The sequence below is a fragment of the Corvus kubaryi genome, unplaced genomic scaffold (genome assembly GCF_017639235.1).
Source record: "Corvus kubaryi isolate FWS band 111438036 unplaced genomic scaffold, C.kubaryi_AGA036_p1.0 37220, whole genome shotgun sequence".
NCBI classification, from domain to species: Eukaryota; Metazoa; Chordata; class Aves; order Passeriformes; family Corvidae; genus Corvus; species Corvus kubaryi.
This window is the reverse complement of record NW_024581063.1, coordinates 200,311-213,799: the sequence shown is the minus strand read 5'-3', so window position 1 is coordinate 213,799 and position 13,489 is coordinate 200,311. Positions and strand designations below refer to the sequence as shown.

General features: G+C 49.4%; 1 protein-coding gene across 10 annotated transcripts in view; it reads left to right on the top strand.

The window, feature by feature from the left end:
* NEO1 (neogenin 1) overlaps positions 1-13,489 on the top strand; it is a 165,339-nt gene that overhangs the window by 134,499 nt on the left and 17,351 nt on the right. For 7 of the 10 annotated variants that reach the window (XM_042022697.1, XM_042022698.1, XM_042022696.1 and 4 more), the window contains exons 14-19: positions 1,241-1,351; positions 4,053-4,247; positions 4,840-4,935; positions 5,955-6,178; positions 9,366-9,504; positions 12,058-12,165. In XM_042022697.1, coding sequence (XP_041878631.1) covers positions 1,241-1,351; positions 4,053-4,247; positions 4,840-4,935; positions 5,955-6,178; positions 9,366-9,504; positions 12,058-12,165 — 873 coding nt within the window. The remainder of the gene's footprint in view (positions 1-1,240; positions 1,352-4,052; positions 4,248-4,839; positions 4,936-5,954; positions 6,179-9,365; positions 9,505-12,057; positions 12,166-13,489) is intronic. The other 3 variants (XM_042022695.1, XM_042022693.1, XM_042022690.1) reach the window with 1 other exon arrangement.

Below are 13,489 nucleotides of genomic sequence, written 5' to 3'. Positions count from 1 at the left end.
CCTCCCCAGGGGTGCCTGGCTGTGTTTAGAGGGTCAGGGACAGGATTGTGTGGGGCTCCTGTGGGGTCCTGTCCTCCCCAGGAGTGCCTGGCTGTGTTTAGGGGCTCAGGGACAGGATTCTGTGGGGTTCCTGTGGGGTCCTGTCCTCCCCAGGGGTGCCTGGCTGTGTTTAGAGGGTCAGGGACAGGATTCTGTGGGGTTCCTGTGGGGTCCTGTCCTCCCCTGGCGGTGTTTAGAAGGTCAGGGACAGGTTTTCCTGGGTTTCCTGCCTTGGAAGGCAAACAGAAGCAGCTCCCAAAGGAGCTCTGGGGTCATGTGGGCTGCAGGTGGTGCCTGCGGCCTGGTGACCTGATTCCTAGCTCTGATTTGGCCGTGGATTTGCTAAGTGGACTGGATAATTCTTATAAACTGTTTATAAAAGGCCTGGAGAAGGTGACCCTGGGCTCACTGTGCCCCAATGCCAGAGATGGAGGTGTGGAGGAGGGGGGCAAAGGAGCAGGGGCTGGGCAGGGTTGGCACAGGCACCTGGACCCAGCTCCAAGCCCTGGGAACAGCTGACCTTGGGCATCCCTGGAATATCCCACCTCATGTCCATGGAATATTCTAAATGGAATGCTTTTATCCTTTTGTACACTTAAAAATCCAGCCTAGTCCATCACTTAGTGTCAGGCATGAGTTGCTACTAGAGCTACAGTTGTGTTGAGCAGGAGCAAGCAGTGCATGAGAACAGGAGCAACAATGCATTGTGTTCCTCTTTAAAATCTCTGTAAACAAATGCTTGGTCAAAAGAGAAGAAACTGGGAAATTCTAGAAGAGTTTCTCACAAGATACTCTGTTTTTTTTCTCAGAAACTCCAGCTGTGACTTAGTAAGTCCCAGTTTTCTCACAGAATTGAGATATTCCTGTAATTCCAGTACATTTTTGCCAGCAATGAAACCTGCTGGAGAGGTTCCATATATCAAATTTTGAGTGCCTTTTCCCAGTGCTCTGATTTTTTAGTACATACATTAAACAAGTGTATGAGTTTGCTCAGCTGCTCACCCCTAGGTTTGGTGATGGTGGGGGTGTTCCTATTCTTAAAACTCATTAATTAAACTAATCAGCAGCCCGAAGTTAAAGCATGGCTGCAAACAGGCCTGAGGCCGTGGGGGCGGCGGGGGTGGAAGGCTGGGTTATCCGTGGCTGCCGTGGGTTATCCCGGGTTTAATGGGCTCTGTGGGAATCGTGCCCCGTCCCGCAGGGCTGGAGCGAGGCACCGAGTACAGCTTCCGCGTGGCCGCCATGACCGTCAACGGCACCGGCCCCGCCACCGACTGGGTGACAGCCGAGACCTTCGAGAGCGACCTGGACGGTGAGAGACCCTGGGGCTGGGCCAGCAGAGCTGGGAGTTCATCCATGTCATTTCACTGCCATCTCACTGCCTCTTGGAAAGGCAAACCTCTGTGGTTTCACTTCTCTTCTAGGTGTACAGTGGGGTTTATTAAGGATTAAGTGACATCAATTTCTATTTTAACTGAAAATTCTTGCCAAGTCGATAAAGTGGCTTGAAATGAAGCCCTGCTTCTACACTTCGTCGTGCTGGATGTTGGCACCAAGTGCTTTCTGCTAAGAAATACTAATTTCTAGTGACAGTGAGATGTCACAGTAGGAAAGAAATCATGGAAAACCTTCTCACTCTCAGCCCTTTGCAGTCTTACCCCCGTGCTGGTGCTGTGCTTTCTTTGACCCACAGAAACTTACTTTGCACAGAAGAAAAGGGAGATGAATTATATATTTTCCGTAGTGGTGGGCTAGTCTGCACCATGTCTCCCATCAGAAATTCTGTTGTGAGGATTAAATAATTATATTGAAATTGTGGGTATTAGAATAATTACATAAATAGTAATCATTAGAATAAGTATTAATTCTGATGATGGCAGAAACATCGCTGAGCTTGTTGGAGCATTAAATGGGATATTCCAAAGCTCTCTGCATGTGCTGCAAAGGGTTCTGCTCAACAGAGAGTCTGTTCCACCAAGTCCATGGATTGGTGTGCTGGGTCAGAGCAGGCCCAGCGATCCTGGCAGCTGGAGCTGGAATAATGGAAATGTGTCAACATTTGCTCTCTGCTGCTGGAGGATCCTTGGGCAGCCGGCTCGGGAAGCCTGGAAAACCCTGCTCCCGTCTCTGCCTGGGCAAAGCTGATGCTCAGCTTAATCCTGGTCCTCCTGCTGCTCATGCTCTGGTGTGAACAGAGCAGTTCAGGGGTCTGGGTACTGGAAATCCCTTGATCTGTGTGCCTGTCGGCCCCTGAGTGGATGTGACACACCCCTGGACCTGCCAGGTCCCCGGAGCGGGGCAGAGCTCTGGAAACAAGCACCTCACAGGGTGATGGAAGTGTCCCTGAGCTGGAGTTAACACCACTCTGCCAGAGGGGCAGCACCAGGGTTACATTTAGATTTAAACAGGGCAGAAGGAGGAAGAGGAAAAAGAACCTTTTCCTTCTCTGTTGGTTTTGTCATTTAAATTTTTTCCCCTGAGAATGTTACAGGAAATCTGACTTTGTACACATTCTTTCCATCGAATAAAGTAATTAAAATTGACATTTAAGACAACATAACATGATATTCACCTAACTCTGCATACACCTGTGAGGCCTGTGTGTGCACACTGCATTTTTTGGGCTTCTTCCTTTAGAAAGCTCATGTGGATAATTTTAACACCATGCAAATGCATTTACAGCTCATCTTGCATTTCTTAGGTTCAGCAGACGCACGAGGCAACCTTTCTTTTTATTCCACAGCTGCTTTTTGAGTTCAAATACAAAATAAGTCACAGGGGAGTCCCATGGAGGGAAAGGGGAGCAGGAGTGTTACGATTCCATGTTGGAGTCGGAGCAGGGTCCCCCTGAGTGCAGAGCAGGAGGTGTTGAACAGTTGTACAGAGTTTGTCCCCAGTGCAGTGGAAATGTCACCTCTGCTGCTGCCGTTGGAGCTGTGCTGGGGACTGGAACTGCTGGGCTGTGTCAGCAGCAGCCCAAAAGCTCCCCGGGCTGGGGGCCAGGGCTGTGCTGTGATCCAAATAATCCTGTTGTGGTGCTTTATTAAATGTTTGTAGAGAAATGCAGCGTGTTTCATTAAAACGAAATCCCTGCAGGAAGCACAAGTCCTTGATTCCATTTGGAGTGGGGAGCTCAGTTGCTGTTGCGGGGAATTATCCCTAATCCGCCGGCACCCGACAAAAGGATTTATTTCATTTTCGAGAAGTGAACCCAAAGTTAGGGACACTCCAGGGACAGTTGGGAGATTGCTTTTAGGTTCCAGTCAACAGTGGGGAAAAGCCTCTTAGGAGAAACATTAGGGGCTTACAGTGGCGCGTTGGGGAAGTGTTCTGCTGTTAGGGAGCCACATTCCGTGTCTCTGTGGGATGCGGTGAGACTTGTGTTGCTTTTGGAGGAAGGGTTTGAACATATGAAGGTGGGCTCTGTATTTTCTGAACTTCTAGGATGGCTGTGTAGTTCCTGCTTGTAGTTTATGAATTATGGGAATCCAAGGATTTAGGCAGCGACAAACGGTAGGACAAGTGAGGAGAACCCCTTGCAGTGCAGTTCTTAAAGCTGTGGAATATCCTATTTAGTGCTACAGCCAGCTCAGGAGCCTTTCCTTCATCACCAGAATTTTCCATGTAATTATTGTAATACCCACAAGTAAGGAATATGATAGAACTGAAAGTAGATGAATTTGTGGAGGGGAAGGTTGGGATAAAACTGGCGCATATTTGGAAGAATGGGTGACAACGTGGGCTACCATCCAAAACGCCTAAGCAGGTCTGATACAAAACTATCCCAACCCCCTGAGCTTCAGTACAACTGTCCTTCCTTTTAAAGGGAAGGTCTACTGCAGTGTGATGTTAATATCCTGCTCCTGGAGCTCTTTGCTCTCTCGTGCACACCAAAGTTTCACTGTGCTCATTCCAGCACACAGAAGTGCCTTGTTTGACCTTCCTGCCTCACATTCTCCATGTCATTGCCTTTATTTGAGAGAAGGCCTTGCGATGCCTCCCTTTCCCTGCAGAGACCCGCGTGCCCGAGGTGCCCAGCTCCCTGCACGTGCGGCCGCTGGTCACCAGCATCGTGGTCAGCTGGACCCCGCCCGAGAACCAGGACGTGGTGGTCAGGGGCTACGCCATCGGCTACGGCATCGGCAGCCCCCACGCCCAGACCATCAAGGTGGACTACAAACAGAGATACTACACCATAGAGAACCTGGGTGAGTGCAGGGAACGTGCTCTGGGCCCCATGCCAGCCCCCCTCAGTGCTCCTTAAACAGCTTCCACGTGAGCAGCAGCCCAAGCTCCCCGTGCTCCGTGCAGAGCTGCAGGAGAAAAAGGGACTGAAATGTCACCAGCATTCACTGGCGGCTCCTTTAAAAGGAAAATGAAGATTCACCCCTCCACAGAACTCTCTGTGGGAGGTAAAATAGTCTGAAAGTGAGAGAAAGAGCAAGATTGGGAATTCCATCAAATCGGAGGTTTTTTGAGTCATTTTGGTTTTGTTCCTTTTAAATTGTTTTTCTTGCTCCTAATTTGGCTGTGCTTAAAGGTGGAGTTGCTGTGACTACAGACCTGAGCTGTGGTATCCCTGTCCAGGCAGGGGGTGGAATGAGAGGGGCTTTAAGGTCCCTTCCAACCCAAACCAGTCTGGGATTCTGTGCCCATGAACAGAAGGTCTGTGTGAAGACTTTCTCAGTTCAAATCTACTTATTCATGTATTCCAGTTCAAAACTAAAATGCTGAACAAAGAGGGTGTGGAGAAGTAGAAACCAGGATTCATTGGTTGTGCTGATTTCTTTTCCCTTTCAGACCCCAGCTCCCACTATGTGATAACCCTGAAGGCCTTCAACAATGTGGGGGAAGGGATCCCCCTGTATGAGAGCGCCGTGACCCGGCCCCACTCCGGTGAGTCCTGCCCAGCAGCTGGGATGGGCTGGGGGCAGTGCAAGGTCCTGGTTGTCAGTGCATCCCGTGCTCTCTGTCCCTGTCACTGCTTGGCCTCGCACGTTCCCGATAAACCACCTAAACTGGGCTCATTTGTAAATCCCAAACTCACCTGACAACTACTAATGGATGTTCTTACTCCAGATGTTCCCCTTACCTGAGCACAGCCACGTGGGTGCAGTTCTAAAGGCCCTGAGCTGGGGGGCTGTTGTCTTTCTCACTGAGGGTTTTGAACTCAGTGATGCCTGTGTTTGCTTTGTATCAGCCTCCCTCTGTTGTCACTCACACTGAACAAGGTCTGGGCAGTTTTTATTTTGGCCTTGTAATCCATAAAGAAAAGAGTTTAAGCAGAGGCTTGTGCAGGTGAGCTGTCACCATGCCATGGCTCACTGGGCTCCCTCCCAGCCTGCTGACACCCCCCAGGAGTTTGGTGGAGGTGCAACACTTGGGGTTAGTCCTGATGAGCTGGAATCCTTGGAGATTGTCCAGAGGATGCTGGAATTGCAGTTCCACAGTTACTGCGAGTTTGTCTCTCACTCGGACCCTTCCTTTGAAGGTGCCTTTCGGGAGGCCCGTGTGTGTTTGGGAAGTGGCACTTGCCCATCCAGAGCTCCAGCTCTGTGTCCTCCTCGTTGTGTTCTGGGAGAGGACTCAGTGGACACTCCAGACAGATGAAGTCACAGTGACTGAGTGTTTGGGGTTCCCAGGCCATGGCTGAGTGCCCTGGGCACTAATTAGGGATGTGCCAGCAGGGATGTATTGTCTTACTGTCTGGAGGAGGGAGGACGATGCAAGAGTGATGTTATTGCCCGGTCTGATGTCACCTATTAACTCTGGCTTTTCTCTCTCTCTCTCCATTCCTCACCTTCCATCTCATTGCACTTCCCTGCATCCCTCCTTTTTTGTTTTGGTTGACATTAAAATGCCACCTCCTCCCTTTTTAATTATAAACCACGGCCTTTCCCCCATGGATTGCCCAGACACTTCCGAGGTTGATTTGTTTGTTATTAATGCTCCATACACTCCAGTGCCAGATCCGTCTCCCATGATGCCCCCGGTGGGAGTTCAGGCTTCCATCCTGAGCCATGACACCATCCGGATCACTTGGGCAGACAACTCCCTGCCCAAGAACCAGAAGATCACGGACGCGCGGTTCTACACCGTCCGCTGGAAAACCAACATCCCTGCCAACACCAAGTACAAGGTACTGAGTCCCACAGGAGCTCCCCAGCCCAGGCAGGGACAGGCACAGCTCTGGGAATGCTGCTGGGCTCCTTGGAGGGGCAGGATTCCTCCAGGTGCACTCCCAGGGGGAGGCACGGCTGAGGGAACGCTGTCGGGATGAGCCCGGGAGCCTTGGAGGGGCAGAATTGCTCTGGGTCTGGTGGGAGCAGTTCCTTGTGTGTCTCCTGTGGGAAGGAGCTGGAGCTGGGCTGTTGTGGGAGTGGATGGAAGAGCTGCTTCAGGGAAGGAACAGAAATTTCCAGAGTTGTTCTGTTCTGTGGACACAGTGACGATTTGGAGCTTCCCCTGCCCCGATCCCTGGGGGTGGGAGGTGTGGGCTCCCCTCTGGAGAGCCCCTAAAGCACTGCAAGGTGTGTGTGACTGGGGCCCCTCACTGACCCATGCAGGGAAAACAGATTCACCCCGATAGTTTGAAGTTTCCTTTACAACCTTTTCAGTTGTGCAAAGCTGATAGCGAACCTTTCCTTTGGGAGCTGACTGGATGCAAAATACACAGCAGAAACTTTATGATATCCCTGCCTTCCTCCATTTTCATCTGTTTTGATTTGGAGACTGGATTTGGGGTTTGGTTTGGTGGTTGGTTGGATTTTTTTATTAATTTTCTGAGTTACCTGGAGGGCTCAAAGCTGCTGACTGCAAATTTCACGTTTGCAACGAGGCTCAGAGGAACTGGTTGTTAAAATACCCAGCCAGTGGAGCTCCCTTTATGCTCCTGCAGAGCCAGCTTGTTATAATCCAGATCTTTTCTTTATGGAAATGAAAAGATGTAAATATGTGTGTATTCCTCCTCTAAAGGCAAGTTACTGCTGAGCCACATTCCTGAGTCATGTGCAGAGGATGTCTCAGGAGTGGTTTAAATACAGCTGCAGTTCCTTTAGCTAATTGCTCAAAAGAATGAAATAAAATAGAAGATGGAATAAAATAGTAAATTAAACATTCCCGCTGTTCTGGTGCTGGTGGTCAGTGAGCAACAAGTTTTACTGTGACCAAAACCAACACAGATTGATGAAATATGGTTTAAAATTACCCAAAATTGTAGAAAGGATTTGCCTGAAGGAGAGAAGTTTGAGGTATTTGCTCTGATCACGTGTAACCCGTGGTGTCTGGAGAACTCACATCCTGCTTTTCTTCCCTTGTTTCCATTGGAAATCCTCTCCTGCTCTGTTGGATGTTTCTCAGGAGGTCAGACCCTCTCAGGGAGGTGCTGGCTCCCAGTCAGGCTGTGGTAACCTCACTGCAGCTCCTGCTCGCTGCATCCCCAGGCTTTGGAGTGTCCCCGTCCCACAGCCTTGGGCACAGAAATCCTGTGGCACCTCTGCAGGATCCAGAGCTGCATCTGCCTCCTCCCTCATCCCTAAACTGGGGGTTGAGGCCGTTCACTGAGGTGTTCTGCCTTTGCCCTGTTCCTGTCCTGACACAAACTCCTGAGGAAGAGGCTGTGTGCTCCCGACACGAGCGCTTCCTCCCCAAGGAACCTTGTTTTCCTCAGATGGTGCAGGATTGTGCCAGTCTGAGCCTGGAAACACAGGAACAGATGGGATGCAGCTCCTGGGCTTTGAACTGTGTCTCTGCATGAACATGGAGCAGTTTTGCAAGGCCCCCTTATTGGTGTGTGGGTTTGTCCTGCAGCTACCTGGGATCCATCAGGGATCAATGAAAATATTAAACCTTGGATCTTTTAGGACTGCATAAAAGGGAAACAAATTGTTCAGGTTAATATTTATGGAGCTTATTTCTAGCTGGTGAGCAGGGTTTGGTACCATGGGAGAGGCTGAGATCTTAGAAATGATAACGTGGTGTTAAATTGTGGAGTCTGACACTCCAGGGGGGCTCTGATGTGTCATTTACACTCACTGGGATGCACAGGAAAACGAAAAGATCCCAAGGTTCAAAGCCAGAGGTGGAAACCAGAACTTTCACTTGTAAAAGGAGCCCAGCTGGCACATCAGACAATACAAATATTGGAATGCTTAAATTCTGCTGGGAATTCCCACAGGCATGCCAGGGAGGAAGAGCTTTTTGGGGTAAGACAGCTGGTAATGCCAAGTGGGAGGGAAAAGTTCCTGCCTTGGACTTGTCATTCTGTCCCTCCAAGTGAGGCCTGCACTCTCCTCCTTCCCCAGGGAGCTGTGCCCATTCCAGCTGTGTCGCAGTCCCACCCACTCCAAACTGCACTGAGTGTGTGCCAAACAGAGGATTTCATTTTAATTCATTTTATGTGTGTTTGTTGTCTGGCCACAGACAGCAAAGCCCTGGCCACAAATCACTGCCATCCCTTGGATCACCATTCCCTGAACTTCCATCCCTTGGAAGAAAAAAGGTATAAAGATATTGGAGATCTCAGGGTTTCTTTTCACTGCTGGAGCCTTCAGGAAAGGTGCCTTTCCCTTGGCAATAAATCAGCTGCAGCAGGTGGTGTCTGGAGGCAGTGGCTGTTCCAGTTGTTGTATGGCCCTGTCAAACCCTGAAACAACTCTTTAATTCCGTGTTCACAGCACTGCAGGTCAAGGTGAGGAATATACATATCTGTAAATACAGCTTTCCTTCTTTTCCATGGGCCTCCAGTACATCCTGTTGGTGCTGAAGCCATTTATAACAAAAACCAGATCTTTATAAATGCTGAACTACAAATTCCGCTATGAGCCATGTGTGGTTTCCTTGTGTGACCCTAAATAACCATTTTTTCTGAAAACAATCTACCTATTAGTAAAGCTTCCTTCTCTTCAAGTCTCACAAGTGTATCTTTAGCTGACTGTTCATTACATTTAAGGTTGCACTGGAAATTCCAGCAGGAATGTGGGAGGCAGCTCCGGGTGCCAAGCAGGGCTGTTCCTTGCTGTGCTTTCTGTTTTCCCCAGCCCGAGGAGTTAATGAAATGCTGTAAATGAGCCCCCAGGTAAACAGGCATTTAACCACTGCATAGCAAGTGGGCCCTGGACCTTGTATTGGCTTTTTTCATTTCTAATTGATGCAGTTAAGTGCTCCTGCTGATTGCAGAATTTTTAGCGGAGGATAAACGTTGATATTTGGTTAATGAATCTGCATGACAGAGAAGAACCAGCCCCAAATTAATGCCTGGGGTTATGGAAATGCTGGGAACACGTGGGCTGGGGTGTGGGAAGTGCTGACCCTGGTTTTCCTTTCAGACTGCAAATGCCACCACTCTGAGCTATCTGGTAACGGGGCTGAAGCCAAACACCCTCTACGAGTTCTCGGTGATGGTGACCAAGGGCAGGAGATCCAGCACCTGGAGCATGACAGCACATGGGACAACCTTTGAATTAGGTACTCCTGGGCTCTGGAAGGGCTGGGATATTCCTAAAGGAACCGCACCTCCCTGTTTCTGGAATGGTTCTGCTGATTAGCACTTACTGGGGGGGTCTGAATAGTTCAGCCAGAAATTCTGATTAAAAAACAACAACATACTTCAAAATTCCGAGGGATGATTGCAGGAGAATTTACATCAAATTACAGTCAAGTCATGAATAATGTACCACAGTTCATGGGCAGGAGAGAGGAAAGTCTCACAAAAAGCACATTAACAGCAAATACAAAGAAAACACTTCAGCAAATAATAATTAAATATGATGATAATTGTTACTGAGTGAGAAGGTGCGTGAGGCAAGTGAAGACAAAAAAATCACAGCAGGAATTAAGACATCCAAATGAGCCCTAAATTCCTGTCCAGTGCAGAACAGAGGAGGGTTTGTAGCTGCCAGGAAAAACCCAGGCCCAGGGAGTGACTGTGAGGGCCAGGCCCTCTCCCCAACCTGCCCCTCATTAGCTCCTCTGATGCCGCAGTGTTAAATGAACTTTGAGCAATTAAATTTACTGCTTATTATGCTTAGGTTTCTCTTCAGATGGACTGTGGAGGACAAAAAGCCCATCCAAATGAGCCCGGAGTTCTCCTGCTAAATTAAAATACAGCCAAACAGTCAAACATGCAGAGAATTAGCGAGATCTTCCAGATTTTCTATCATGGAAATTCTGTAATTTTTGCTTAAGATAAAGCAAACCCAGGATAAAATCTGAACTCTCTGAACTTACTCTGAAGTCCCAGTGAGCTTCAGTTGCTTTTGAAAACATTGTCGTGGTTTTGGGTGGGAATTCCATGATGTGGGGCCAGCTCTGGGCTGGGGCTCCTCTCCCATCCCACTATTCCCAGCCCACATGAAACGCTCCATTTGGTATTTCTGCTGACACACGTTCAATCCTCAGCCATACCTCTGCTCTGAATGCAGGGGCTGTAAAAGTTGCACAAATGAAGTTTTTAAGGGAATTTGACACTCACAAAGCCCCTGAGCAAGGGCACAGTGCAGGAGGGCTCAGTGCATTTAAATAGGGTCAGGTTGAAGTGGTTGTAAGGAATATTTGCAAAAGTGACCCAAAGGCTGGGGAACTAAGGAGAGAATTTAAAATAGAATTTTTTTTTAAAAGGCTAAATATATTTTCTCATAGCAGATCTTGTGATTTATAGTGCTGGCCAAATTCCTGAGTGAGTGGCTCATTATTTTGGGATACTCATGAGCAGTTGTGTAGGACTTGCTCCTAAAAGGAAAACACAGAATTCTGGGCTATGTCTTGTCTGTGAATTCCTGGTCTCCTGTGGGCTACTCCTGTTTTTTTCTTTTTGTTTCCTCTGAATCCTGCTTTTACATATTTGGGGCAATAGTTACAATAATTTCTGGGCTTTGGCTGTCCCTGGTTTCCAGCTCTTCGTCACAGGGATAACTGCTGGCCGTCCCAGAGGATTTATGGATGGATTTCTAATAGGTCACATAAAGCTCTGGAAGTGCAGGAAGTCCCATGTTGCTGTGGTTGTATTGAATACCCAAGGTGGATTTACTGCAGGGTACCCCCTCATAAACCTCCTGGATTTCAGGATGTGGCACTGCAGGGATGGTCAGTGCCCTCTGGAAGTTCCAGTTCACAGCAAGCTTCCAGTTTTCTGCTGGAGCAATTTGTGCCATTTCCTGAATTTTTGTCAGGATAGGCTGGTGGGAGAAGAAAACTCTCCCCTCCCTTCTTTCCCTCAGTGCTGCTCTCTGGTAACCCAAGGCAAAAGGTTGGCCAGTTGTGCTCAGCAAATACTTCTGCACTTGGAACACCTCTGTGGTGCAGATTCCTTCCAAATTACAAATCATTCTTCAGAAGGTCCATCAGCCATTACAGGTTTGCCCAGAGATTGTTCCCCAGAGCAGCTGTGGCTGCCCCTGGATCCCTGGCAGTGCCCCAGGCCAGGCTGGACGGGGCCCTGAGCACCCTGGGACAGTGAAAGGTGTCCCTGCCCGTGGCAGGGGGTGGAATGGGATGGGCTATTTAAGGTCCCTTCCCACCCAAACCATTCCAGGCTGGTATAATTCTAAGGTGCTGGTGGATTTACTTTGCTGATTGGGATTTAAGTGCAATTGGGCACTGCTGGGTCTCAGTCCCAGCATAAACCTGGAAAAGGGATGTATTTCAGATGCCTGCCTACAGAAATGTATCTTTCACAAGTTTCTGTGATTTTTCTGATGACTGAAGAAACTCAGGTGAGAAGTCCCTGGCCCCAGGTGGTTGTCCAGGCTTTTGAGGACACTCAGTCATGGATCACATCTGGTGTCAGAAGTGCTCTGGGAAGGGGGAACTCCATATGGGAAGGAGGTGCTGACACTGGATGGCATTGGCCAGTGAGGGGGCAAATCACTGAGGCACCACAGGAGGGGGGGATTTATGAAAGAGGATAGATAACCCAGATCTAATTGTGTTCCACATCAGATGAGAATCCAGGGCCCTGAGGTGGGTGTTCCTCCAGTGTGCCAGGGCAGCCATTGCTGACACTCTGGGTTTGTGTTCCAGTGCCAACCTCGCCCCCCAAGGACGTGACCGTGGTGAGCAAGGAGGGCAAACCCCGCACCATCATCGTCAACTGGCAGCCGCCCTCCGAGGCCAACGGCAAAATCACAGGTGGGGCACGAGGGACCCGGCTCTGGGGCTGCCCACGGCTGCTCTGCCAATCTCTGCAGTAGCTCCCATTCCTTATTTACTTCTGTTCCTCATCAGAATGCATTCCAGTCTAAACGAACTGCGGTGGGAAATGGAAGTGGAATCAGAAATCCAGTTGAAAGTTTAAATATCTCCATAACCTTTGCTTGTGCTGTTCTAGTAGCATGTCTCCAGCAATTGTCCCCAGTGCCTTGGCCTGTCAGAGGTTTATTTAGGAGAAGCCATCCCAGTGCTCTTTGACATCTTTGTGGCATTTTTGTGTCACAGAACAGATTTTAGGGCAGTTTCTTATTCCCCTGACAGAACCATTAGGAGCGAACTGTTATTTGCCTTTAACTGCATCACTGCCACGTAGGATAAATGACTTTTCAGAAAGTAATAATTACTGATTCCCTTCTATAATTTCTGTTTAGATTCCCATTTGGAAGGGCTTTCTGAAATAATCCATTTCAATTTTAGTTTGTTTAAAGCTGAAATGAGATTTTAATAGCATGTTGTTTGCAGTGTCTGGTTTTGGGTCTGAGCTCAGAATTAACCACGGTGCAGAATCACACCTGGGCCACCACCTGATGGGGCAGGACTGGAGCCCAGGCTCCGGACAGGAGACTAAAACTGATTAAATCACTGGGAAAAGGCAGCAAAACATTTCCTCGCCGTGGGAAGGGAGGGTTGACTGGAGACACAGGAGCCTTTGGTGGAGGGATTTGGCTGCCAGTGAGGGGCACAAATGTCTCACACTGGGGCACAGCCGAGGAAGGGGAGGCAACTACAGAGAGCAGCATTTACCTGCACAGGGCTGGCAGAATTGTCCCATTGTCCAGCTCCAAAACCCTCTTGCAGGGAAGGAAACCCTTGGAACAGAACTGTTCAGTATTTGTCAGCTTTTGCATAAGCTGCAGTTAACAGCTTAAAAATAAACTAAAATGGTAATTCAGGGCTAAGCCTGAGTGTAGCAGGAACCAGCTCCCCTTCCCCAGTGCCCATCTCCAGCTCCCCTTTCCCAGCTCCCCTTCCCCAGTGCCCATCCCCAGCTCCCCTTCCCCAGTGCCCATCCCCAGCTCCCCTTTCCCAGTGCCCATCCCCTGCCCATCCCCAGCTCCCCTTTCCCAGTGCCCATCCCCAGCTCCCCTTTCCCCAGCTCCCCTTTCCCAGCTCCCCTTTCCCAGTGCCCATCCCCAGTGCCCATCCCCAGTGCCCATCCCCAGAGCCCATCCCCAGCTCCCCTTTCCCAGTGCCCATCCCCAGCTCCCCTTTCCCCAGTGCCCATCCCCAGCTCCCCTTTCCC